We start from the raw sequence: 27143 nt of genomic DNA, 5'->3' as shown, positions 1-27143 counted from the left end.
CCGCGCGGGTTAAGATGTACTTAAGATGTGCTTAACTTTTTAAGTACACTTAAGCAAGCAAACAAGCATATCATTCGACGCGCCTTGACGTGCTGAGTTCACTGGTGCTTTTCTTTTTGCTCTATCTTAATTAGATCAAAAGTTATAAGCGAAAAACTTTTCGACTGTTTTAGCAAAAAATTTACACTTATATCCCCAAAACCCCCCTAAATATTGACCTAGAGCAACCAAATTTGTACAGGGGCGAGACCTCCTATAGACCCATCTACCCTGTAAATTTGGTGTTTCTAAGTGCCATAGGAGCCAATCGCCAGGAGGGGGGGGGGGTCCGTACCAACCCCCCCCCCTCGCCGTCCGTGCTCTGGAAAAGGCCCTCGCCTGGCGTCTGGCGAGGGATAAACTCACAAATGTATGTTCTTTCGTATAATGAAAAAAGAAGAAAATCAGCCGGTAACTTTTTGAGTTATCGGCGTGTAAACGCAAAAAAGTCGCTCATATGGCAGATCAAAAGTCGCTCAGAAGTTCTTATTGTCACAGTAGGGGCATTCCACGTCAAATCGAACAAAAATCGGCTGTTTTGCACCTTACCATCAGCGATTTCATTATAAATTTGTGAGCGAGTTCCTGTGTCGCCCCGAACATTACATTGATGTTTTTTTGCACATTCTGACCACAGGTCTTCTAAATATAGGGCATCGAATTTTTACAAAATGTTGCATCTTTATATTTTTGAACGACCATAACTTTGGTTGTACTTGTTTGATTTGAATGAAATAAACCTTACTGTTTAGGTGATTTCTTAAGCATTTGTTTAGAATTGCACCTACTTAAATATATGACCTTGAAATTTGCTTAACTCTGTTCTTAAGCACAAAAATTGAAATAGCAAAAAACACGTCACCTTCGATTTGGCTAATTTTCATATATTTTATTGCCTACCATATTCTTAACAACCTGTGAAAAAAATTAGAGTGGGCCATTCATAAGTTTAGAAGAAAATGGCACATATGCAAACGTATGTTAGCACGCGCAGTGGAGGGGGAAGAGTGAATTTCGCCCCACCCCTCCTGTTTTTCGCCAATATCTCATAGTATTAATGCGAAATTAATTATAACTGCCTGTCCAAAATTGAATTGCACATCTCATCGTGCAAACAAGAAGAAAATCGGTTCACAACTGGTCTAGTAATAGCGGTGTAAAGTGAACATCCTGTCGCCGCGGCGACGCGGCGACTCGGCAGCCGGCGCCGACCGCTAGCCGCCGCCTGAATTGTAGACTGTGCCGGGACGGAACGGAACGGTTCCGTCTTTACATCGCGCTTCTTACCGCTGATTACGTTCGATTCGCGTCAAATTTTGTGAGAAGACTAAGAAATGTACAGGCAATCTTATGGTGTAAGAATTTTGAAAATCGGTTGGTAAACAATTGAAATATGAACGTGTAAACACAAAATTGTGATTGCTGCGTTTCCCGCGTCGGCCGATCCCGCCTCAGCCGGCGACATGTTACTCTTAGCAGGTCTCTACATAACTGCCATATTTAACTATTATTGGATTAACTAGAAATTCCCCCATACATACTCAAAAATGTATATTCTTTCGTATAGTGAAGATAAAAAGACGTGAAGATATCGTTGCGTGATAATGTTTTCGTTGAATTTTTGGCTTCATGATGCATTTCCACACGGCTCAAAATTCACCGCAAAATACCGTTTGCCTGAGGCACTTTTACTATGGAACTTGAATGCTTGACTACGATGACTATGTATTTCCATTCTCGCAGAGTTTGGGATATCACTAATCAGCAATCATTCATTTCAGAAAGTGTACACAAGCAAGCATGTCTTGACTCTGTCTTTCAAGGTCACGCGCGGTTGCGTGATGTTGATGCATGAAAACGACGTTTACCGCGAGAGTTATGAATGGCCCACTCCAATTTTTTCACAGATGGTTAGGAACATTGTGACGGACATAATATGTAAAAATTACCCGAATCGAAGGTGACGTGTTTTTTGCTATTTAAATTTTTCTGTTTTAATTCAAGGTCAAATGCATTTCAAGGTCACTTCAATTTAATTTTATAATTAAAAATCAAAGCCCTATCAATTGCCTACAAGACCCTGTTAATATCATTTTGATACCAGAAAAGGAACCAGAGTTATAGACATTTAAAAAATTGATGTGTGGCATTTTTGGCTATATTCGATGACCTATATCTCAGCGATACTTTATCAAATTTCGAAAATATTATACGTAACTCAGTTTTGAACCATGCCCAGTCTGCCTACAACTTTTCAGAAAAATCGAAGGGGATGACGGATTTCGGTGTTTGATTTGACGTGGAATGCCCCAGTAGCGATTTTAACTTTCCTTCGTGCCGAATCTCAATCCCAAAATACCTTCAAAAAAGAAAAGTGGCATCGCAAATTTGGTAGCTTTGCGCTTCTGCCTCCGCGGCGTACATTTTCTTCTTTTCTTTTTCTCCTTGCGTGGTTCTTTTGCCTAGCATCGTTCTTCAATCGCGCGACTTACTGATTTTTGACACTTTTCTTGAATTTTATATCATTTCGGTGTCGTGTGTGGTAAGGCAACACACAAATACTCTAAGTCATGGCCTCCACCAGCCTCATGTTCGCTCGAAGGCTGAGCACGTCGTCCGTCACTCGAGAAATGATCAAGACTCCAATTCAGGTAAACTATCGGTTTGGTCAGGTTAAATTGTTTTTTATCTTCACTGTACTTTATTGACACATTTACCGTAATCTCTCTGAAGGCATTGTGCCACGAGCAATTTGATGTTACTTTCCATATCAGTTGCGGAAACTGTGGTACATTCCAATTCTTCTATTTTGATTTGTAGAAGTCTTCCTCTATTTTAAAACTTCCATAAATGGACACACAACTCCAAAAAATGGACATGCTGGTGATGCAAGCATGCAAGCATACCCAACTATAGAAAATGTTGACCATGTTTTGATTGTAATCAATTTGTGCAGAAAATGACAAAAATGTGACACCCCTGGTCGCATTCATGATTCATATCGGCATAGCGAAGTGTCCAGATTTTAGCATGGATGTCTAGCTCCTAGTGTGGTTATATTTTATATCATTTTTGAAGTAAGGGTATGGAGAACATGTAAAATTTACTCAGAAATGGAAATTTTATAAGGCTTCATAGAACATTTTGCTGGAAAGGAGCCTTAGGAACAAAAATTGTATGCTCTCCATTGTATTTTAGTGATCAGCTTGGGCTGTTGGATCTCTTTATTTTTGCTTGCAGGCGAGGATTGTGTAGACAAGTGCTGTACCAGTCGGGCAAACTATACTTCTGGAATCAAAATATGGAGGCATCAATAATTTGATTCTGGTGGGAGGGGCCATGAACAAATTGGGCATGGAATCAATTTTTGATTCATTTGGGTACACTTTTGACCTCAAATGTATCGTTACGGTTGAAAAAAGGCCCATGATGGTGAAATTTTTCTTTAAATAGGTAGAACATGTGGCAGGTATGCAAAAGTGTTACCTCAACACTAAAAAATTGTCACTTTGGCCTTGTGAATGGGAAAAAGGCAGAGCCACTGTCCATCATGTAAAACCTGTTTTGGGAAAATCACACTGTGTGCTATTTTTGTATCATGAATCACATGCTTAATTAGTGGTATTTGTGTAAAATGGCGAAATGAAATTTTGAAACCCCTAATTACCTTTGTTGTAGTGCTTTTATACTGTAAAATGGGGTTTTAAGGGACAGTGGGGTGCTAACTGCAAAGTGACAGCTGCATGGGAAAAACTTTGAGTAATATTAAGTTCCTAATTTGAGAAGGTTAAATAAAAACTTGAGTGTGGTACTTGACACTGTTTTGTTCTTGACTATAGGACAAAATGCCATGCTTTTTCATGCAAGTGATTTGGTTCAAAAATGGTTTTGAAAATCATGCTACATTTTCACAAAATTGAAACATCTCCAAAACTCTGTGTGTACCACATAAACTAGTAGGTGTACAGGGAAAATGAATGCATAGGTGTATTGTCACATGTATTGCACATTTTTCCTGAAAAACTTATACAAATTCACCCATTCATTCATCCTCTTCCTCTTTTCCGGACACATGCATATTTTGAGGTGGATGTGGGGTGCTCACTGCTAAGGGACAGGGAAGAAAAAATAATATCTAAATATAATTTCATAAAGTTTTCTTTCAATAGGCATGGAAAACACCCAAATTCCACATAAAATGCTGGCAAGATCATGCTTTTATCTTTTTTAAATTTAGCTTGAATGTTTGAGTGGACGGATTGACAGAGCCGGAGCCCACGCTAAGGAGAGCTTGTTGCGTAGACCCCGACCCCTACCGTCCGATCGCGCAATTCCGGGTATCGGGAGAATTTAGATGCCAAAGTTTAACATGCCCTTCAAAGCCGGACACGGCCTGTCCCACTCAACTGACTTCAACTGGCTGCGGCTGCTCCCACCAACCGCAGACCATGCCAGTCAGGAGTTTCAAATATCGAGCGCCGGAGCGTCTCGAAAAGCGAAGCGAAAACTAGAGGGGGGATGCCTATTCATAGCCCTTCCCCCCCAGAGTGGGGTGCAGGTTAACCCGCGCATGACAGGGGTATTTTCCATAACGCGAGTGACTGGGGGGGGGGGGCTCTCCAGAGCCCCCCTCCTATTTCCGAAACTACTGGGCCGATCGTAAAAATCTAAACGGCGTCTGATAGCCCTAGAAAAACTGTCGAGCGAAACGTATTTTCATTGACCTCGAGGTCACCGATGACGTCACAGGTCAGGTCAAACTAAAAATTATCGGCATTTTTGCTTGTTCACAATTTAGGCTCTGGCCGCCGGCTGACAAGTCCGATCAGGCTCATATTTGGTTTACGCACTCCTTGATAGATGTCTTACATACCCCGAGAGTACCGAACTTTTACTTCGATTTTTTTCAGGTTAAGGTCAGGTCATCCTAGGTCACGAATATTGTATATCATGTATCGGTCACGTGACGCATGTTTTAACCCGCGCCCTGCTGGGGGGTGTTTGAACACCCCCCCCCTTGTGGTTTTTCGCTAATATCTCAAAAACGGCGGCGCTCCGCGCCGCCGTTTTTGGTACACCTTATCATACATCAATTCTACACATGTTGTGAAAATTTCAGACCAAAGTCATTCAAGGTCAGGTCACCAGGTCACTTGAAGTGACCTCACCTCATAAAAAGTTTCAATGTCTGTCATAGCTACACCGAGTGACCGATCGCTTTGAAACTTTCAGCGATTGCTAAGAGCAATAGCATGCACAAAATGTATATCTCAGAATTTTGATATCGATGACCTAAGGTCAGGTCAACTTTGCGACCTCCCCATTATAAGTCAATGGGAGAAAATTGAAATGCGCCTCTTTTGGACGAAAGACATTATAAACACTCCCAAACACTGAATTACAAGTGGTTTAGACACATTGAACATGAAAATGGTGTCCGTGACCCCTATTTATGCCCTGAGGTCATCTTAGGTCACGAATGGTATCTAACAGTTTTTCGCAAATAACTTTTGATAGAGGCATGCTAGAGCGATGAAAACGCCTTAGATGTGTTCAGCTTGACGATACGGATCGACTGATATGCAACATGACCCTTTCCGGTCAGGTCATGACCTTGACCTGAGGTCAAATTTTCAAGTTGACCTTTCAAGGTCAAGTTACAGTTCATTCGATGCGTCTTGACGAGAGGAACACGATGCCGGTAAAAGTAAGCTCGTACAAGGCTTGGGTCAAAAGTTATTGCAGAAAACTGTTTGCGAAAAAAATCGGCTATTTTTGCAGTTTTTGCCCCCTGCAGGCAAAACCGTTGACGTTAAGTCAAATCTGAGGAAATCACTCATAAAGGGCGTTAACCCTATTAGTGGCAGGCTCCTGGCTACCCCATATTAGTGGCAGGGGGGGCTGTTTACGACCCCCCCTTGATATCTCGAGATCTAACCGGCCTATTTTCAAAATTCAAACGGAATTCGATTTGGCTCAACGAGATCTACATTTCTAAAAAAAATAAAATTGAAAAAAGGTCAATAGGGGGGTAGAGGGGGGTAAAAACGGGCAAATTGCAGATACATTTTAGACTGTTTATCACGGCCAGGTTTCTGAACCAATCTTAACGCAACTTTTGCCGATCGATAGAGAATGAACCAGGAATTCACATGGATCCTAAAAATATGCGTTTTCAAAAATCATAGGCGAATACAGATCATTGAGATTGGAGGTACACAAAAAGTATAGTAAATAAGGTTTTTGTTGGTACTGTTTCTAAAAAGGGTGGCAATGGTCTTGTTATGTTACAATTTTCTTATGAGAGAACGACTAAAATTGTATTGGTCATGCATAGGCGGTGTCAGGGCACCTATGTTGGGAGGTAAAAAATAACCCCCCTTTTTGGACGCCTGGATCCGCCTATTATAGCAAAAACGTGTCAAAAGAGCATGCACAATAACTTTGTATATGTTATCACATGATACCTTTCATTCACTGTTCGTAAAACTGGTGCAGCATCGTGATCTTCGCCCAAATGACTCGCTTCACGAATAGGACCCCCAATTCCCAGTGCTCTGGAGCCGCCCCTGGTAAAGTTATGAACTTGAAATTTCCAGGGAATGTGTCTAACTTAGTTTTAGGAAAAGTGAGAAAATTTCAGCATCGTAGCTTCAGCGGTTTCGGAGATATTCCCGAAAAACCTGAGGGGTGGATAAAAACAACCCCCCTGCCACTAATAGGGTTAATAGGGCTATCGAATGCGTTTTTCCGCGGCGCTGTAGCTCTATTGGTTCCCGAGTTATGCGTTGGCTTCTTGGAAATTGTCGACATTCGACCTGGAAATCGGCGAAATTTTGCCTTCAATGACCTCTGGTGACCTGACCTTTGACCTGACCAAAAAATGACCGAAGTGATTTCCTCATTATTTTTGACGCTCTTTCGAACTTCCGCGTATCGCTTCGTGGCCCAGGAGCCGAGTTAGAAGGGGGGGTGTTCAAACACCCCCCCCCCAGCATGGCGTGGAAATCCAGGACCCCCAGCCGGGCGCGGGTTAAGGTCCATTTTATTCGTAGAGTTCAAAAATATTGTTGGCTGTGTCATTTGAGGTCATTTTCAGCTGAATTTACCGGAGGTTAGGTCATTTTCAGGTCAGAAAAGGTCAAATTTTGAAAATGAAATTTTCAACAAAAAAGGTGCCTATCAGATGCAGTTTGAGCTCAGGAACACGATGGTGCCATTTATATTGCTGTACGATGTCAAAAACGTACTGAAAAATGACTGAAAAATATATAATTTTTAAATTTAGACAATAGAGCTAATAACACGGCTATTTTTGAAGATATTAGGCTAAGACTTGCTAGAGTAGTTCATGAGTGTATGTTCTATCACATATATTCCGGTTTTTGCGAAAAAATTAAATACTCTTTGATCAAAAAAATATATTATTTGTAATTGTAAAAAACATATTTTTCAAAATTTTCAAAATTCGAGATAGCAGTTTGATAGCTTCGTTTATTTGCAGTCCACCGATGCAAAGAAATTGGATCTAGCTTTAAACCTAAGCTCTTGAGAGCGTTTGCCGTAATTCAATATTTTGCATCAAAATCAGCCGACATGACGTCACTCTGACGTCATTTCCGGCCATACTGTCGTAGCTAGAAAGTTGAAATTTTAACACAAGGTGTCAAATTGATGCCGCTGAGGGTACCGCAAGTTTTGTGTTGATCCGTCAAACGGTTTAGAAGATATTGCCGAAAAACGGGAGGGGGCTCTGTAGAGCCCCCCCCCCCCCCAGTCATGCGCGGGTTAACCCTCGCCGGCACAGGGGGGGAGGGTGATGCACCCCCCAAGGTTTGTCGCGAATAACGCGCGTAAAAAGCGGCCGATCGCGACGAAACTTTCAGTACCCTCGCATTGATCAATTTTACACCTACCCTGAAAATTTCATGACCCTGACCCAAATGACCTTTGACCTGTGACCTCTTTTCCGAGACCATGTTTGGCCGGAATCACGATTCGGCGTATGTCGGCTCGCATTAGCCGCGCGTTTGCAAGCTTTTCGTGGTTTCAAATGTTCAAACATGTGTTTTGATGCTGCTCCCATACATTAGGGTGGGTGTCAAGGTCACCTGAAGGTCAGGTCAGGTCATTGACCTTTGGTGACCTCGGGTGACCTCGGTTCACTTTTTCGGGTTTTACATGTTTCTAGGCTAGTTTTTGGACCTGAATTCGAATTTAGCAACCATTTGAACATTTACGAAGTAGTTTTGGTGCCTTCGTAACATGTTACGAAGCTGGGGCATTCCACGATAGATCGTACCAGGCCCGTCACCCTCATCTCTCAGATTTTAATGAAAATCGGTCCTAGGGGTAATCATAGGCCCCAAAGACGCCTGGCAAAATATCAGACTTCTCAGATCAAAACTTTTTGAGTTATATTGAATTACATTTTTTGAACTTCGGTATGTAACGGTGAGTTTGATGGCCTATAACTCAAAAACGGGTTAAGCAGCCAACAAAAAGTAAACAACACTAAGCTTGCGATGAATCAAAAATTAATATTGCTATTTAAAAATTCCAAAGAAAAAAATTCATTGTTGAGCAAAAACCTTAATCTTTTTTTCATTTGCCTCTAATGACTTTTGGGACCAAAATTTTTCACATTTTTATTTTTTCAAAATAATCTTCATGTCATTGCAAATCGACATGCAAAAAATTAGAAAGGTGTTCTTTCTATAAGTTCCTCATTTTCCCGCAAACAAAATGGGTTTCGGAGGGGTTCATACGACTCCAGCACGCCGTTTCGCTTCTAATAGAGCTAGAGCCTCGCGGAAAAAAGGAGCGTGTGTGCCGTTACAAGTCGCAGCGATTGGTACCCGATTTTAAGGTCTCAGGTTAACCGGTAGCGTCTGAGGTCAGGTCACGTGACTGAAGTTACGGGTTCGGTTTTTAGTAAATAACTTCGCAAAAAATGGCCGCAGAGCCGCGATTTTGGCATCATTGTGTTCGCCTACCTCAGGTGCATCGAATGGTATACTTTTTGCTAGGGTGAGGTCAACTTAAGTAGTTGACCTCGGGTCAAGGTCAGGTCAAAGCCCCTCAGGTCACGAAGCTGGGCAAAGGGTATCATATGGCATATCATTCGATTCGGAAGGTTGTAGTAGATACGCTAAAATTACAGGCCGATTCCTCTGGTTAGCAACTTGAAATTCCAACGTCAACTTCTCTGCCGGTTTATTACTTTACAGGTAGCGGTAACACGGCGACAGATGGATCCAGACTGACTGGAAAGGATAAAAACAAAACGAAATCGGCTCGGTGAAAAATGGAAGCATTACATCACTAACAAAAAGTGATGGATTCAGGACAGGGGCGGGCAAATAGAGGAAAGTTTTACTGGGTGAGGAAAGGTAGGGTACATCAACACGGGTCACGGGTGAAGGTAAAAAAAGGTAAGAGGCTACTAATCACAACACACTCCCCACTCGAAATCGAGCGCACGACCGATTTCGAAAAACAAACAGAACGATGAATACGACAAAAGGCACAGCACTCTGCGATAGTTCGCGGCGACGTAACTCGTCCCGATCACTGCACCGGTACGACTCAGTCCGACTCAGTCCGCCGCCTCCAGCAGGAACAGGCGGCTGACAGGGCGGCGAGTGCTCCGCCCGCGCAGGCTGATGACGGCGGCCCTCACGTGGCCGTCCGGTCCCGCCAGCAGCCGCGTCACTCGCGCCACAGGCCACCGGCCGCGCGGCCTCTCACTGTGGACTAGCACCACGTCTCCCACGCGCGGTGTACGGCTAGGTCGTCCACGGGGCGAGACGCTCCAGCAGCGGAGAGCGTTGCGGTACTCATCACACCACCGCCGGATCAGATGGTCGCAGACCCGCTTTTGGTGACGCCAGGCCCTGCTGATGGAACACTCTTTCAATGTTGGGCACAAGACACCGTCTATGCTCGTCACGCCGAACAGCAGGTGGGCGGGGGTAAGGAGATCTTCACCATCGCCCTGGGTGAGGGGGCGCAGGTTTATGAAAAAAGCGAGCTCATACATCGTGGCAGACAACTCCTCAAACGTCAGGTGGCACTGATGTAGGGTGATGCGAAGAGCCTTCTTTGTCACGCCCACCAAACGCTCCCAGTACCCTCCCCACCAGGGGGCAGCCTCAGGGATGAACTTCCACGTTACCGACCGGGGTAGGTGGCCAAGCAAGGCCCGGAACGTCCGAGCGTTGTCGCTGTACACCAGAGCTGGCGTCCCTCGGATGGCGCAGAACCGTCTCAGCGCCAGGATCACGTCAGCGGTGGCCTGTGAGCGAACAAGCTCTAAGTGCACCGCACGGGAAGTGGCACATGTTATCAAAAGCACCCACACTTTCGCCTGGCTCTGATCAACGTACAGTGGGCCGAAAAAATCGACACCGACTTTGGCAAATGGACGGCTCGGCTGTGTTCTGAAGTTGGGCAGTGCTCCCTCAGGTGATCGGTACGGTACGCATCGGTAACGACGGCATCGGCGACAGGTTTCAACGATTCGACGCACCGTGCGTCTCCTCACCGCGTACTCAGCAGTCAGCAGGGAGAGGGTTACCCGCGTCCCCTGGTGGAAGCAGAGGCGGTGCGCGTCATCGACAATCAGAGTGGTGACATGGGCCAGATCGGGCAGCACAGGCACAGCCCGCTCCCCACTGCGCAGCGTCGCCTCCAGCACGCCATCGTCACTTAGCTGTGGATGCAGCTTTTGAAGCGGTGAGCCGGCCGGCAGCAGTCTACCGGCACGTACGGCGTTGGTCTCCTCTCTGTAGGCACGGGCCTGTGCCTCTCTGATCCAGAAGCGGAGGCTCAGTCTCTTCTCCTCGGGCGTCAGCGGACCCGTCCGGCGCTCCTCCCTCGGTAGGCGGCTGTTGGTGACGAAACGGAACACCCACGCGAGCCTCAGCACAGCCTGTGTGAGGGTAGAACATGACGTAATGTCAAACGGTAGGGTCTCACTTGTGTCACTTCGCGTCGTCAGCAGGGTCAGCTTTAACGGGGGCTTCTGCAGCTTCACTTCACTGGTGGCCTCCTGAGACGGCTGCAGACTGTCGGCCTCGACTGTCGGTCCACAGCAGATCCTGGTATCAGGTCCCTGTCGGAGAAATGTCGGTCCTCGCCACCACAGATCACACTTCTCCAGAGCGGTCATGGACATACCTCTCGTCCCCAGGTCGGCCGGGTTGTCTTGTCCTCTTACGTGGTGCCATTGCCCCGCTTGAGTCAACTGGAGGATGGTGGTCACTCTGTTCTGCACGAACAGCTTCAGCTTCTTCTTGCTCTTCAGCCAGAAGATGACGTCCATGGAGTCGGTCCAATAGACGACTTGTGGGCTCTCCAGACTCAACGCCTGTCTGACAAAGTCCATCAGCCTGGCGCCGATGAGGGCACCCATCAGTTCAAGTCTGGGCACGCTGAGGGCGGGAGTCAGGGGCGCGAGACGAGATTTGGACATGAGCAGCCTGGACTCCCCACCCTGCACAGCGTAGATGACACAACAATACGCTTTCTTTGAGGCATCACAAAAGACATGGTAGGTGACGTCACAGTCATTCGTCAGCAGCGCGCGGGGGAACCATACAGTTTGGTCTGGTGCGTCTGTGAGCCATTCTGCTAGCTCCTCCTGTAGCTGTGGGGGCAGCTCCTCATCCCAGCTGACCGTGCATCCGACTCCCCACGTTCTCTGGAACAGAGACCTGCCGACAACAAGCCACGGAGAGAGTACACCGAGCGGATCAAACGGCTTACTCAGCAGGGACAGCATCTCTCTCCTGGTCTTGGCCACATGGAAGCCAGGCACACTCACTGCGAGCAGGTCCGTGGCGGGGTTCCACAGAAGACCCAGAACGTTGGCCTCGCTGTCAGCGTCACCGGAGATGCGCCGCTTGTGCAACTCCATGCCTGCGTCGCGGAAGATCTCCTCCGCCCGCGACATGCTCGACTCAGCTTCGGCTCTGCTGCAGAAGGAGGTGCACACATCATCCATGTACAGGCCACATTGCAACTTCTCACACAGACCCGGCTCCTCCCCACAGTACAGGTCCAGGTGAACAGAGATAGTTTGCAGCAGCATGAATGGGGAACATGTTATACCGAACGGAACTCTGCGGAAACGAAGACGCTGTCCGTCCCACAGAAACTGTAGGTACTTTCGGTCCTCCTCGGACACCGAAACCTGGTGAAAGGCAGCACGTATGTCTGTCTGAGCTCCCACGGCGTCTCGTCTGAAGTTGAGCAGCACGGCAGGCAGACGTCTGAGCAGATTGCTTCCCGGCTCCAGGTAGTCATTCAGGCTGTGGCCAGTGGCGTCCCGGGCAGAGCCGTCGAAGACCACCCGCAGCTTTCCACCGCGCCAGATGCCGCGGTGCGGCAGGTAGAACCCTTGTAGGTCATCGTTGGGCGGCGTCTCGATCACGCCGGCTCTATACAGATCTTCCAGGTGTCTCTGGTACGCTTCCCGCTCGGGGACTGTGAGCCGTCCCTCCATGCGTCTGATCCGGGCTGCTGCTGAGCTGAGGTTAGAGAGGGGGCGATCATCAGACTTCCACAGCAGGTTCATTTCGTACCTCTGTTCGGCGTCACTCCACTTCGGCTTCATCGGTGATCTCTCGTCCTCGTCCCCGGAGATGCCGAGCGCCTCCAGACTCCAGAGCTGCTCCGGCTTGAAGTCTGGCGACGGAAGCCGGCAGCAACGGAGCGCGTACTTCACAGACGCGCAGTCCACCGGCTCGCAGTCCACCGGTGACCCATCTCGGCCGTGCAGGACGTAGCCGAACACAGTCTCCAGGGCCCTGAGATGGTCAGTCAGCTTCACCTGCTCCCACAACACAACTCTGTACATCAGGTCGGCGCCGATCAACACGTCCACCGGCCCACCCTCAAAATCATCAGCAAGCAGAAGATGCGGTGTAAATACGGCAGTAGGCGGTCGGGCGGGGGTCAGTTGGGAACAGAGACGATCAGTCTTCCACAGATCGAAGACGTGAGGCTCCCCACCGTGACGGCTCCGCAGAGACAGCCTCACCTTCTCATACATCCTCGGCTCCTCGAGCCGCTCCTGGAAGCCCAGGCAGGCGAACACACCTCTCCCCACCGTGGGCAGACCGAGTAGCTCCGCTGCAGATGTCCTCACGTACGACGAGTCCGAGCCGCCGTCGAGAAGAACGCGAAGCTGGCAGGTACCCCGCGGTCCAGACGCCTCCACCAGAGCTGTCTGCATGTAACACAAGTTTTCGCATGCAGCAGGTCGGTCAGACGGAGCAGCCTCCAGCGGGCAAGCATCAGGTGAGCAGTGAGCGACAGCACACGGCGTCATATGCACGTCGGGCATAGCACAAGCGGTATTCACCCTAGCGGTAGTGCTGGATGATGGCACTAGCGGCTGTGGTGAGACTGGCGTTGGTAAGACTGGCTGTGGCACATCAACAGCGCAAGCAGCGGTGACATTCATGGCCTGGCGGGGAACAGCGGGCGACCAACCTGGACGTTGAGGTTGCTGACCAACTGGCGTTGGCGGTGGCAGATCTGGTAGGTAGCTCCCCTCGCGGCAGGGAGGCAGTTGCTGGGGACGGCTGTCCGCTCGGTGTGCGGGCGGCCGTCGGTCACGGGTACCAGCTCCGGGCTGGCGTCCTGGCTCACTGTGGAGGCTGGTGTGGTGTCGCTCTCCACACACACGGCAGTTGGAGCTGCGGCAGTCACGAGCAAAGTGCGGCCCCAGGCACTGATAGCACAAACCAGCCCTCCTCACTACAAGCCATCTATCATCAACAGACATTCTCTGATAGTCAAGACACTTGCTCAGGCCATGTTTATCCTTTTTGCAAGCCACGCAGGTCCATGCAGCACTGGCAGGGGTTGTTCGGTTCCGACTCACCGCCAGCATACTCACTGAGTGCAGTGGGCTCCGTTCCGGAGGGACAGGATGCCTGGCGCCGATGTTGGCTTCCTCCCTCATGTCCATCTCCTTGCGAAGAAACCCGAGGAAGTCCTCCAACCCTGGATCCGGCTGGTGCTGGCGCGCCCATTCGAGCCTCCACGACTCTGGCAGCTTTCCCTTGGCTATGGGAAGAAGCAGGCTCGACAGGTTAGCACAGCTTACTCCCATCGCGGTCAGTGTCCTCACATGTGACATCAGATGGTCTATGAAGGATCTCATGGCAGATAGGTCGTCACTGACACTGGGCATGTTCAACAACCTTTTCATGATCTCCTCCCTCACTCTCTCGATTTTACAGAATCGGTCTTTCAATGCATCCACAGCTGACTGGTAGCAAGCATCAGACACTGGTATACCTTTAACACATTGCAGTGCTAAACCAGAGAGGTGGCTCTTTAGTATGCTGAACTTCTGTACATTCACATACCTTGAATTGGTGTGCACAGCAACCTCAAACAGGTCCCAGAATTCTGACCACTGTAACAGATCTCCAGAAAATACTGGAATCTTTACATCAGATGCCCTCAGGTCAGTAGAGTCAGACTGAGCTGGGGCTGGTTGAGCAGACCCATTCTCAATCCTTGACAGATGACGTTTTGCCTTGAAAACCTCCTCCCTGATGCCATCTAAATGTGAACTCTCGTCAAACACTCCCTTGACAGTCAGAACATCCTGCAAAGAAACCATCTTCTGCTCTAGCTGCTCCAAAACATGAATTTTGTACGCCAAGTCATCTTGATCGACTACTCCTGCCCTGTAGTCTTTCAAGTCACGGGTCAGCTTTGTGGCCTTACCTCTAAGCAGAGTTCTGTCCTTCACCAACACCTCCACTTCCTCACTCATCTTGTCAGGCATCTTGATGTCAAATCACAGCGCAAATCTTCAAAGCAATCAGCAAAGAACAAAGAAGCAAATGACTGAAAAAACAGTCATCCGGCCGCGGAGGACTATGTAGTAGATACGCTAAAATTACAGGCCGATTCCTCTGGTTAGCAACTTGAAATTCCAACGTCAACTTCTCTGCCGGTTTATTACTTTACAGGTAGCGGTAACACGGCGACAGATGGATCCAGACTGACTGGAAAGGATAAAAACAAAACGAAATCGGCTCGGTGAAAAATGGAAGCATTACATCACTAACAAAAAGTGATGGATTCAGGACAGGGGCGGGCAAATAGAGGAAAGTTTTACTGGGTGAGGAAAGGTAGGGTACATCAACACGGGTCACGGGTGAAGGTAAAAAAAGGTAAGAGGCTACTAATCACAACAAAGGTCTTCCCGAGTCCATTGGTGGCTTTCCCGACTCTCTAGCTCCATTTGTTCGGGAGTTATTGACGAAAAACTCGTACGACCCTAGTGACGTCATAAATGACGTCACGCAAAGTTACCAATGCAAAAGTAGAGCATTGGACTTTGCAAGGAGTGTATGAAATCACGATACCATGTACGTGGGATAGTTTTAGATCATTCTCGGCGCCAAAATAACAGTTTTTATATTTCCCCATTTATTTATAACAGTGATGTCACGTGACCGACCTGACCTCATGTAACCTTGAAAAATTCCCAGATATACAAGTTGTGAGACCTCTGGAGGACACCATGTATACGTCCTGTAACTTTCATCTCGGACAGCTATGGTCATTGGCGTCCAAAGCAATGCCAGAACCAAACAGCCTTTTTCACCCTCGCGCTTATAGGAAAGAGGGTTGAATGAACCCTCTTTTCACTTTTTTCAGAGAACTCAGACTTGAATTGAAATTCAGTAACCCGTGATGTCACTAAGCAGCTTTACCACGCCCTTTGTAAGCTCCCCTCCCGAAATCACTATTCGAAACCGTTATCGTGACGTAAAATAAATACATTTATAGAAAGAACACCTTCCTAATTTTTTGCATACATCTTAACAATGAGCCAAATATTTTTTTTAAAGAAATAAAAATTCAAAAAAATTTGGTCCCAAAGTCCAAAAAATACAAATGAAAGAAAACTCGATATGTCATATATCAAAAATAGCGTATTTTTCGAAATTTCAAAAATACATATTAATCTCTGTTTCATTGCAAGTTTAATGTAATATAACATTTGGCATTTGAATAATCCGTCTTAGAGTTACAGCCCGCCAAACTTAGCGCTGCAAAGCAAGATCCAAAAAATGTTATACACCATAACTCAAAAAATATTTATCTGATAAGCCTGAAATTGTTACAGGTGGATTCAGAGCCCGTGATTACCCCTGAGACCAATTCTCGTCAAATTCCGAGAGATGAGGGTGTCAAATTGGAAAAAAGTGGTACGATCTATCGTGGAATGCCCCAGCTGTCAGAGGCGGTTGACATGTATTACGCATACTCGTCACAACCCCTACCGGTTGACCTGACCTGACCTGACCCGACCTGGTCTAAATGCTTAAAGACATCATCTCTGATCAAAACTAACACGATATTCGTGATCAGCACCCCGGAACACCATATACCAGCCACACTTTACTTACGAATTTCTAACAGGTCCCGATTTTCCCGGTTTTCGGGTCATTGACCTGACCTGGAAGGTCACCCGATGACCTAGGACCTTAAAATTGGGTATCATCGGCTTCCTCTCGTGACGGGCAACACGCTCGTTTTTTCCGCGAAGCTCTAGCTCGATCAGGGGCCAACATAGGCGCGGGAGTCGGGGGGGGGCAGTGGGGGCAGCTTGCCCCCCCAACTCTGGGGCCGTGGGGGCGGTGCCCCCACAGCTTTGAGACGGAATACCACACTTTTTTTGCAAATGTTTTCTTTTTTGTTGAAAAAGCCGAGGGATGGAAAACAAGTGGCCTAAAACCGGTGAGAAAACTAGATTTGGGGGTACCCTAGGTGATCTCTATTATGGTGTGCCCCCCCAGTCGGAAAGTAGTTCCCGCGACCCTGGGGGCCAAACGCGAGGGGGGTCGTACCCCCCCCCCCACCCTTGTGCCGTCGAAGGACGCAAAATGGCCTGTGCCGGCGAGGGTTAAGGTGGGATGGTCACTTATGATCAACAATTTTCAGTCAGGTCTCAATTTGCAGTTAACCAATGGTAATTTAATGTCTTACCACTGTAGAGTTCACAAGCCGGCTGAGCTGTGGAGGTGTATTGCACTATCACTGACCAAAACCAGACTGCCCTCTCTCTCCGATCCAGCACACACATCGCCTCGCTACATATCGGCCGACCGATCACACACTGACACATAACTCGGGTGGTGTGGCCTGATCACGCCACCCAGCCACCGACCAATGACAGGCGCCCACACCGTACCAGGGTGGGGTGACCCAGCACCCGGTCACATCGAGCCGGTACGAACCGGTACGGGGCGGCCCAGCAGGCGAGGCCCAAACCAGAACATCTCCCTCCCCCTGAAGAACTTCTTGCAAGAAGTTCTAGTCGCTGTAGCCGAGCCTGTCCGGACGATGTCGTTGACGTGAGCTGCGCCTCAGCCTTGCAGGGGGCAGCTGGAACCGGACCCGACGTTCAGGAACGGCAGATGGGTCAGGGTCCGTAGATTCGGGTGACGACTTGTCAGTTGCAGACAGCCTGTCTGCAGAGCGGAGGAAACGCCTGTTCCTCCATAGTACTCTTCCGCTGGGGAGCTTGACGTGGTAGTCTCGCTTGTAGCCCACGCCGATGATGACACCAACTTTATCCCATCGCTTGCTGATGGGATCCTGAAGTCGGACATCGGCTCCGATCTTGAGGGGTGGAAGGCTGCGAGCCGAGGAGTTGTAGTGCTGCTCGCGTTGAAGACGATCCCGCGCAGCCCTGGCATCGCAGTCGTCGGCGCGCAGTTGCCACTCCGGGGCGAACGCACTGCGATGAGCTGGAACCCAGGAGCGGATTGGATGGCCAAAGACGATCTGTGCTGGAGATCGGCCACTGGCGCCAGGGGTGTTCCGCAGCTCCAACAGTCCCTGATGCAGCCGCTCATCGTCGACGGAGCCGTTGGTCGTCGTTTTGGCGATGAGGTGCTTGATGGTCTTCACCGCAGCTTCAGCATGCCCGTTAGACTGGGCGTAGTATGGCGTGGAGAAGACGTGGACCACGCCCCACCGCTTGAGGAAGGCGGCGATTTCCCTGCTCTTGAATTGAGGGCCACCGTCTGTGCGAAGCCGCACTGGTACGCCGAGTGTGACGAACACCTCTCGCAGAGCTTGGATGACCTGCCGACTGGTTGTGTCTCCTCGTGGGAACTGGAAGATCACTGGCCAGTTGGAGAGTCTGTCCACACAGACCAGGAAGTCTCTTCCAGAGAGTGTGAAGATGTCGGATGACAGATCCTCGAAGATTCTTGATGGTGGTGGTTCCAGCACTATCGGTTCCGGTGGTAGACTCGGTCGGCGCTCCTGGCAGGCGTCGCACGCTCCAACCGTGTTGGTGATGTCGCTGTTGATGCCTGGCCACCAAACGGTTTGACGAGCTCTGCGTTTGGTTCTATCGACGCCTTGGTGGGAAGCGTGAAGAGCCTCCAGGGTGGCCTTCCGTGAAGCCGCAGGGATGACGATGCGACATCCCTTGAGGATAAGGCCACTGTGTGTGGATAACTCATGACGGACACTCCAGAAAGGACGGAGAGGCTGAGGAAGCTGCTCCTTGGAGACAGGGAAGCCATCCGTGACAGCGCGCAGAAGGAGTTGGTACTCGCTGTCAGAACCGGCGACTTCAGTGAGCTTCTCGAGACGCGGGTCAGGCAGGTGAGTTTCACCTTGCAGAACAGTGATCTCTTGAATGGTGCTGACTGACACCCGGCGGACATGACATTCCACCTCCTGGACCAGTTGATCGTCGTCAGCGGTGGGCTCATCGACAGGAGCGCGAGAGAGCGCGTCTGGGATGACGTGCTCCTTCCCACGGATCCACTTGGCGGTGAAGTTGAAGAGCGACGTCTTCTCCTTCAGTCTCTGTAGGCGGGAGTTCTCAATGGTGTCGAGAGTGAAATCGTTCAGTATCGGCAGGAGTGGCCGATGATCCACGAGGACCTCGAAGTGTGGGAGGCCGCGTAAGAAGATGCGACACTTCTTCAGCGCCCAGACGATCGCCAGCAGCTCCAGCTCCACCATGGCGTATCGGGTTTCCGTGTCCGAAAGGAAACGAGATCCGCATTGCACCAGACGCCAGTGGTTACCGTGGCGCTGAAGCAGGGCGTATCCGAGGCCTTTCCGTCTTGCCGCATCTGTCTGCAGCATCGTGGGCAGAGATGGGTCGAAGTGCGCCAGCACAGGTGGCGCTGCCAGAGCCGCTTTCATCGCGTCGAATGCGGCCTGATGGTCTGGAGTCCAGATGAAACTGTTGCTTGGCTTCAGTAGACCACGCAGAGGCTCGGCCGTCGAGGAGATCTCTTTGGAGAAGTCGCCGAGCTGCTGGACGAGGCCCATGAAGGATCGCAGCTCCGTGATGTTGGTAGGCGGTGGGAACTCGGTGATGGCAGAGACCTTGCCTGGCTGGACTTGCTTCCCAGCAAGTGACAGCGTGAAGCCGCAGAAAGGCACCTCTTCCACGGCGCAGAAGAACTTCTTCTCATTGAGGGTGATGCTGTTCTCCCGACAGCGGTCGAGAAGAGCTCGGAGATGACGCTCGTGCTCTTCCAGGGTTTTGCTATACACCAGGATGTCGTCGACGACTTTGACGAAGTTGTTGAGTCCCTGAAGAGCGATGTCACCCCGTCGGCAATACTCATCACCAGTCGAGATCAGGCCCATCGGAGCTCTGAGAAACTTGTAGCGGCCCCAGGGAGTTATGAAGGTCGTCAGATGTTGGCTCTCAGGATGCAGAGGCAGCTGCCAGTATCCAGACTTCGCGTCCAGTGTTGAGAAGAACCTCGCATCCGTGGGTACCTGTGAGATGGCTTCACGAGGCGTGATGAGGGGATGTAGTGGCCGCTTGACAAACTTGTTCAGCTTGGTGAGGTCTATGCAGATGCGTACACCAGTGTCCTTGGCAACCAGCACGAGAGGATGACACCAATCTGTAGGTTCTGCGCCGAGTGGTGCGATGATGCCTTGCAGAACCATCTGGTCCAGCTGCGTTTTGACCTCGTCCCTCCAGGCGAAGGGAACCTGCCGAGCCGTGCGGACCGCAAACGGCGTGACTTCCTCAGTGACGTGGATGACCATTGATTCACCGGACATCGGTTGGAGTGAGTTCTTGCCGTCCGCCGTGAAGACATCACGGTATTCCTTGACAAGCTCTTGTCGCAGCTTGCCATGCTGCCGAACAGCAGACTTCGGATCCGTTGGCGACGTCCTCCCTTCTCCATCTGAACCGGTCGTGACGATGCTGTCAATAGCAGGTCGCTGACTTCCAGGCTGGGGGTAGTGGTCTGGTAGGATGGCCAGAGACTTGGCGGTGTACCAGGCCAACAGCATGCCGCGAGATTCCGTGAAGACGTACACAGTGTCTCGGATCAGCCTGTCTTGAAGGCTGATGAAGACCTCGAAGGTGCCAGTGCAGCGCATGGGTTGCAGATTGGCAGCGGAGATCTGGATACTCGGCGGCGGCGACAGATCTTCCTGCCGCACACCGAGCTGGCGCGCCAGCTCAGCACTCATCACAGAGATCTCTGCGCCTGAGTCAGGCGTGGCATCGACAGTACCAAGGAGGGTGCCGTCAGCACGCCGAAGCTGAACAGCAATCTTCGGTGCCTGCTGAGTCTTGTGCAGACTGCCGACCACGACTTGTGGAATGGAGACTTGGTTCGAGTGCCGGTTTCTGCTCCGGGGTCGCTGTGCCTCTGGTGGCTGGTGAGCCTGCTGCCGTTTGCGGCATACCGCCGCCAGATGGCCCTTGGTGCCGCAGGAGTAGCAGGTGAGATTTGCAGCAGGGCATGACCTCCTGGGATGGCCAGTGCCGCCGCAGCCCTCACATGGCCGTTCTCGTGATGGGCTCCGCTGATTCTGGCGTGATGACACCCGGGAGACGCTCTGATGGCCTTGAGTGATGTCCTGCAGAAGCTGGTTGTTGGCTTGAGAGGCCTCCTCCGATCGACAGATGTCGATTGCGCACAGCAGCGACGGGAATGGCCGGAGTGACAGCAGCTTTCGACGTGTATCCTTGTCGCGTATCCCGGACATGATGCGCGTTGTGATGCGGTCGTCCATGCAGGAGGAGCACAGCTCGGCGTCGGCTGCTAACTCCTTGATCGCGATCAGGAACGAGTCGAATGACTCTCCCTCTCCTTGGTGTCGTTCTTCAAACTTCACCCGGTCGATGGCGACGTTGTGCTGAAGCCGCAGATACTGCTCGATCTTGTCCAGCGATGAGCTCACGTTGTCCGAGTGTGGGCAGATCCCGACGGCGTGCAGACTGGAGGCGCGCATGTCTTCAGTGAAGCACGCTCGCAGGTAGGCGAGCTGGTCCTCTTGACTAAGAGTAAAGATGCTCCCCAAGCGGTAGTAGTCATTCCAGGATGACCTCCAGAGGCGAAACTCACGGAGAGTGGCAGACGACGACAGCTTCACTGGAGAAGATACCGGTGGCCGCCTGGCCCCGCTGTCTGTATGAAGCGGCGCAGAAGCTGAAGCAGGAGCTAGAGATGCTACAGCACCGGTTGCAGTAGACGGTCGTGTCGTTGCCAGCTCTCCAGCCGCCTGTAGTGAAGTAACAGGATTCGCCGATTCCACAGCGCCGTCCGTTGTCGGTTCAGCGAGAGCCGCAGGATCTACCGCTGCAGCTATTGGCTTCTTGTCAGATGCCGTTGTTGCCGTCAGACGGTGCTCTTGTAGTTCCTTGCGGAGAAGCTCGATGTCTTGCTGATGTTGTTCGTGCTGTTGTTGAAGCTGCTGTTGTAGCTGCTGCTGGAGCTGAGCCAGCCACGGTGGTGCCGAACTGCTGTCTTGGTCGTCGGAGCCGTCCATCTTGCACTTGGAGCGTAAGTTGTACGGCATGCGTCGCCGGCCAGCTGGATAGGCACCGGTGGCGACACCTCAGCTTACTTGCAGCAGGTCCGTAGATGTCGGCTGCGCCATGTAGAGTTCACAAGCCGGCTGAGCTGTGGAGGTGTATTGCGCTATCACTGACCAAAACCAGACTGCCCTCTCTCTCCGATCCAGCACACACATCGCCTCGCTACATATCGGCCGACCGATCACACACTGACACATAACTCGGGTGGTGTGGCCTGATCACGCCACCCAGCCACCGACCAATGACAGGCGCCCACACCGTACCAGGGTGGGGTGACCCAGCACCCGGTCACATCGAGCCGGTACGAACCGGTACGGGGCGGCCCAGCAGGCGAGGCCCAAACCAGAACAACCACAATCTCAGGTCGCACGTTCTGTTGCCAACATTACTGTTTGATTTTTTTTTTTGTATCAGCTTGCCTCCGGTTTTCCGGAGGCATGCTGATAAAAACAGCTGTGGTGATTGCCAGGCGTACCATGGATATTTTCAACAATTACCGTCTATCCTTCAGTTAGCCGCAATATTTTGCTTCTTGAAGGAGCCTTCAGTTGAGTTCAAGTGACGCTTGAAATTACGCTACGTTACAATAACGAACTGAGAAGCGAAAAAAATCAATGTTTTTGGTTTTATGTTAACTTTCGTAAAACGTGATGATTGCAAGTGAATCAAATGGCATGGATGAAAATAAAAATTCACGTGCTTTAACTTCGTGTGCGTGAAAACATTTTTTGTTTAGTTGTTCGGTAACTAGTAACACCAAAAAAATGTCAGATGTATAGGAGACACCTCGCATTTGAGACATGGATTACAGTCTCAAGGCCATTTGGAAACAACAACATGGCCATGAATAATGGCATGAGTTAGTTTGCTCTCCGAGAGCTGTTTTAATGTCATTTTTTTGTATTGTTTTAGGTTAAGATGTTGTAGTTAACTGGCAGGAAATGTGAGATAAGTGTATCTTTCTAGTTGAGGTTTATTTGCCATTGGGTCTACAGTGCAGGGATATTTCTATCTCGCACTCCTCTGAGATGCAAAGATAAGAATTTGTTGAATTTGTTTGCATCTCTCTGAGATGCAAAGATAAGGTCTCGAGGGTTCATAGCCAAAAAGTAAGAGTTCAACTGATGATGGGTCAATAACCGAACGGCATTTTTAATGGCTGTTTATGTATGAAACTTATGAAATAAAAACAAAGTACTCTTAACCTTTTGTTACATAGATGAATACATTTAAATATGATATTTAATTAATTAAGAATAAACCTCAACATAGAAAGATATAGGATTCCTCATGGCTCACTCGTGGAAGATCGGATATCTTTTCCTCGCGTATTACAGAAAAACCTGGAAAAGATATCCTTATCTTCCACTCGGAGCCATGAATAATCCTCATTGTTGCATTTTGTGATTACGGAGCGAGCGAAGCGAGCATAGTCTTTCCTTAGATTAACGGAAATTTAGAGTATGAGCGGCCGGCTGGCTGTGCGGACGCTTTTGCGAGGCTTATATTTCAGCAACCGGTCAATCTCAGCAACCACTTGACCGATTTACATGCAGTAATTTTTGTAGAGTAGCGTCATTCGTGCTACTAAGTACTGGACTCCCGGTGCGTGTGGGTGACCCCTTATGCACGTGCCACGTGGAAAACGAAGAGGTGTCAGTTTTGTAATAGTTGCAATATCTTGGTAACTACTTGGCCAATTGCGCTGAAAGTTGGCATGTAGGTAGGCACCCACTAGGCAATGCATATCCATGTGCCAGAGTTGGGATGCCGCTGCACGTGCGCACGTGCAGGGGTCGATTCTCGATTCTAGGGGTCCAGGTCTCGAGAACGGCTTGGCCGATGGCGCTGAAATTTGGTACACGGTTAGGGAGCAGTTAGTAGGGTGCCGTGCAAACGTCAGTTGGGACCCATTTGGCACGTGCGCATGTGCAGGGTGCCACTTCCAGATCTCGAGAACGGCTGGGCCGATTGTGCTCAAATTTGGTTCATCGCTAGAGACCGGTTAGTAGGGTGCCGTGCGCAAGTCAGTTGGAGGTACCCCCTCGTAATTTGGCACGTGCGAGGCCCACCCTCTCGCTCGCTCCGTTAGTCGTCAAAAGGCGTTATACTGGTAGGTACCTACTAATAAGCTTCATAAAACCACGATTTAACTGCCAGTGGATTTTGTGTCTGAAAATATCAAGGAAGGTTTCAATCTTATTTTAACAGAAATAAATTATATGGTTACTGTTATCTATGATTAATCGTATGGTGCTGTTTAAGCATTTTGATTTACACTCCATCAAACTTCTCCTGCTGCCCGAAATTACCTGACCTGACGGTACTGAGGCCTAGACAACGACGACCATCTGCTCAACTCGCACAACAATCCTGCTTGCTGTGGGCTTTTGCTCTGCTAATCCGTTTAACTGCTGCGTGGTTATGCTATTGAATTCGATTTTCCTAACTAAAACCGTAGCCCGACCTGTGAGCCATTGACTGGGCGCTGCTGTTCGCATTGGACGTGAACCCTCGCCAGACCAGGGTCTTTTTCATAACACGGACGGCCAGGGGAGGTTGATACGACCCCCCCCCCGGTCTATCTGTGGTGATTGGTTCCTATGACATTTAGAAAGACTAAGTTCACATGGTAGGTGGACAGAGGAGGATGGAAATTTCGCCTCTTTGCAAATTTGGCGACTCTAGAACTTTCGAAGGGATCAGTTTATTTTGGTCAATCCGCAAGCAGCTGCCTCTGATATGTCGGCTCCGGGCCTGACCAGCGGCTTCTGATATATAAGCTTCTTAGAAGCGTTACAGGCCGAGCCAGGTTTTCCCTCGGCTTCCACCTTCCTGGCGACAATTCTCCCGCTAGATGGAGGTCAGAACCTGCTGAAAATTGCTGAGACTTCAGTATATTCAGTATGATCTCATCCAGACTTGTGCCGTGCTAAAAATCAAGATCCAGGATCCTCAAGGCCCCACGGCAAATTCAATTTTTAGAATCCAACTCATCCAGGGTGCTATGGGAGTGTCATAGGGTGACGCCGTGTGTTGTCCGTGTGCACAGGTGTTTGGCGTCGAGGGCCGCTATGCGTCTGCGCTCTACTCGGCCGCCTCAAAGAACAAGCAACTGGAAAAGGTGGAGAAGGACCTGATCGAGGTACAGGCCCTGCTGAAGAGCGACGTGCCGTTCCGCGAGTTCGTGCTGAACCCGACGCTGAAGAAGGAGGCCAAGCGGCAGGCGATGGAGGTGGTGGCCTCCAAGAAGAAGACGACGGACGCCACCAAGAACCTGCTGGTGCTGATGGCCGAGAACGGCCGGCTGACCCACCTGGACGCCGTGGCCGCTTCCTTCCGCACCCTGATGGCCGCGCACCGCGGCGAGGTCAGTGGTACCCTCGGGACGCCGGGACGGTGGTACAGGGGATGCCGAGACGGTAGTACACTAATACAGGGGACGCCGAGACGGTAGTACCCGGGGAGACCGGGACGGTGGTACAGGGGAGACTGGGACAGGGGAGACCGGGACGGTGGTACAGGGGAGACCCGCATTAACCCGTTAACCCGCATTGGACTGGGAGAGACGGACGTGGGGGCTGGTCTTCGGTGCCCCTTCTCGTTTTCCTGCGCTACAATTAACAAACCCATCGGCACAAAGCTGTCCACTTCAAAGGCACCAGGAAACATCATATTCACAATAAAAATAAATAGTTACCTTTTGTGCGTGCAACGAGTGGGAGAAATATAATTGGTGGCATTCAGTGCCTGCCTGTTTGTACCCTTAAACACAAACCCCTACACGTCGCCCGCTACTATCATCGGTGAGCCACCTACTCAGCCTCATGCAAGGGACATGAGTTGGCCCTCATCTCTTCCGAATTTATAAAGCGTAATGATTCATAGCATGAGGATTGTAGTAGACATAATGTGACAATCATTATTATGAATCATACAAATGCCTTTCAGGCTCAAAGCTTGATGTTACTAGCTTAATTGTAAATAACTGCAGGCATTTTCGAATTTTGGTTGTACAGTCTGTCTCAAAAGTACCGCGCAAAGTGCCGGTGGATCCATCAAGCCTGACCGAGGAAGGGCCTGTTATAATTTTAAAGTCTCCGAACCAATTGACCTGGGGAATGGACGAGGATGTCCATTGCTTCGGTGACTCAAATTTAGCAGTCCTTCCTCGGTCAGGCTTGATGGATCCACTGTCACTTTGCGCGGTACTTTTAAGACAGACTGTACGTGCTGTGTGCACACACTTAGTGAAGGCCTCGATAAAATCGATGCCGCTCCAATGCTCGTTTTCCTGCATCATTTTATGGGTTTCTCTTTGCGGTGTTGGGCATCGCCTTAGTACACCTTTTTGCGTTGTCCGATGGCCAATTGGGGCATTCCACGATAGATCGTACCAGGCCCGTCACCCTCATCTCTCAGATTTTAATGAAAATCCGTCCTAGGGGTAATCATAGGCCCCAAAGACGCCTGGCAAAATATCAGACTTCTCAGATCAAAACTTTTTGAGTTATATCGCATTACATTTTTTAACTTCGGTTTGTAACGGTGAGTTTGATGGTCTATAACTCAAGAACGGGTTAAGCTACCAACAAACAGTAAACAACACTAAGCTTGCGATGAATCAAAAATTAATATTACCATTTAAAAATTCCAAAGAAAAATTTTCATTGTTGAGCAAAAACCTTAATCTTTTTTTCATTTGCCTCTAATGACCTTTGGGACCAAAATTTTTCAAATTTTTATTTTTTCAAAATAAACTTCATGTCATTTCAAATCGACATGCAAAAAATTAGAAAGGTGTTCTTTCTATAAAATCCTCATTTTCCCGCAAACAAAATGGGTTTCGGAGGGGTTGATACGACCCCAGCACGCTGTTTCGCTTCTAATAGAGCTAGAGCCTCGCGGAAAAAAACGAGCGTGTGTGCCGCAACAAGTCGCAGCGATTGGTACCCGATTTTAAGGTCTCAATTTAACCGGTAGCGTCTGAGGTCAGGTCAAGTGACTGAAGTTACGGGTTCGGTTTTTAGTAAATAACTTCGCAAAAAATGGCCGCAGAGCCGCGATTTTGGCATTATTGTGTTCGCCTAGCTCAGGTGCATCGAATGGTATACTTTTTGCTAGGGTGAGGTCAACTTAAGTAGTTGACCTCGGATCAAGGTCAGGTCAGAGCCCCTCAGGTCACGAAGCTGGGCAAAGGGTATCATATGACATATCATTCGATTCGGAAGGT

The 27143-nt window shown here is 49.5% G+C and overlaps 2 protein-coding genes across 6 annotated transcripts in view; one reads left to right on the top strand and one right to left on the bottom strand.

Moving 5' to 3' along the window:
• Positions 1 to 2449: 2449 nt before the first annotated feature.
• Positions 2450 to 27143, top strand: part of LOC122381043 (ATP synthase subunit O, mitochondrial-like) — a 36418-nt gene continuing 11724 nt past the window's right edge. The window contains exons 1-2 of the mRNA XM_043364745.1: positions 2450 to 2690; positions 24963 to 25280. Of these exons, the coding sequence (XP_043220680.1) occupies positions 2610 to 2690; positions 24963 to 25280 (399 nt within the window). The 5' untranslated portion in view covers positions 2450 to 2609. The remainder of the gene's footprint in view (positions 2691 to 24962; positions 25281 to 27143) is intronic.
• On the bottom strand, positions 9244 to 15258 carry LOC122381042. Of its 5 annotated transcripts, none has more exons than XM_043364744.1 (3): positions 14791 to 15258; positions 13949 to 14503; positions 9244 to 13745 (listed from the first exon to the last, which is right to left on the bottom strand). In XM_043364744.1, the coding sequence occupies exon 3, from the start codon at positions 13508 to 13510 to the stop codon at positions 9638 to 9640; it is 3873 nt and encodes a 1290-aa protein (XP_043220679.1). In that variant the 5' UTR covers positions 13511 to 13745; positions 13949 to 14503; positions 14791 to 15258; the 3' UTR covers positions 9244 to 9637. The 5 variants fall into 5 exon arrangements, with proteins under 5 accessions (XP_043220679.1, XP_043220678.1, XP_043220676.1 ...); XM_043364743.1 differs by having other exon boundaries at positions 9244 to 14118; positions 14424 to 14503; XM_043364741.1 differs by having other exon boundaries at positions 9244 to 14503.

Source organism: Amphibalanus amphitrite, unplaced genomic scaffold, assembly GCF_019059575.1.
Source record: "Amphibalanus amphitrite isolate SeventyFive unplaced genomic scaffold, NRLGWU_Aamphi_draft 000112F_arrow, whole genome shotgun sequence".
Classification (NCBI taxonomy): Eukaryota; Metazoa; Arthropoda; class Thecostraca; order Balanomorpha; family Balanidae; genus Amphibalanus; species Amphibalanus amphitrite.
This window is presented reverse-complemented; position numbering and strand designations above follow the sequence as displayed.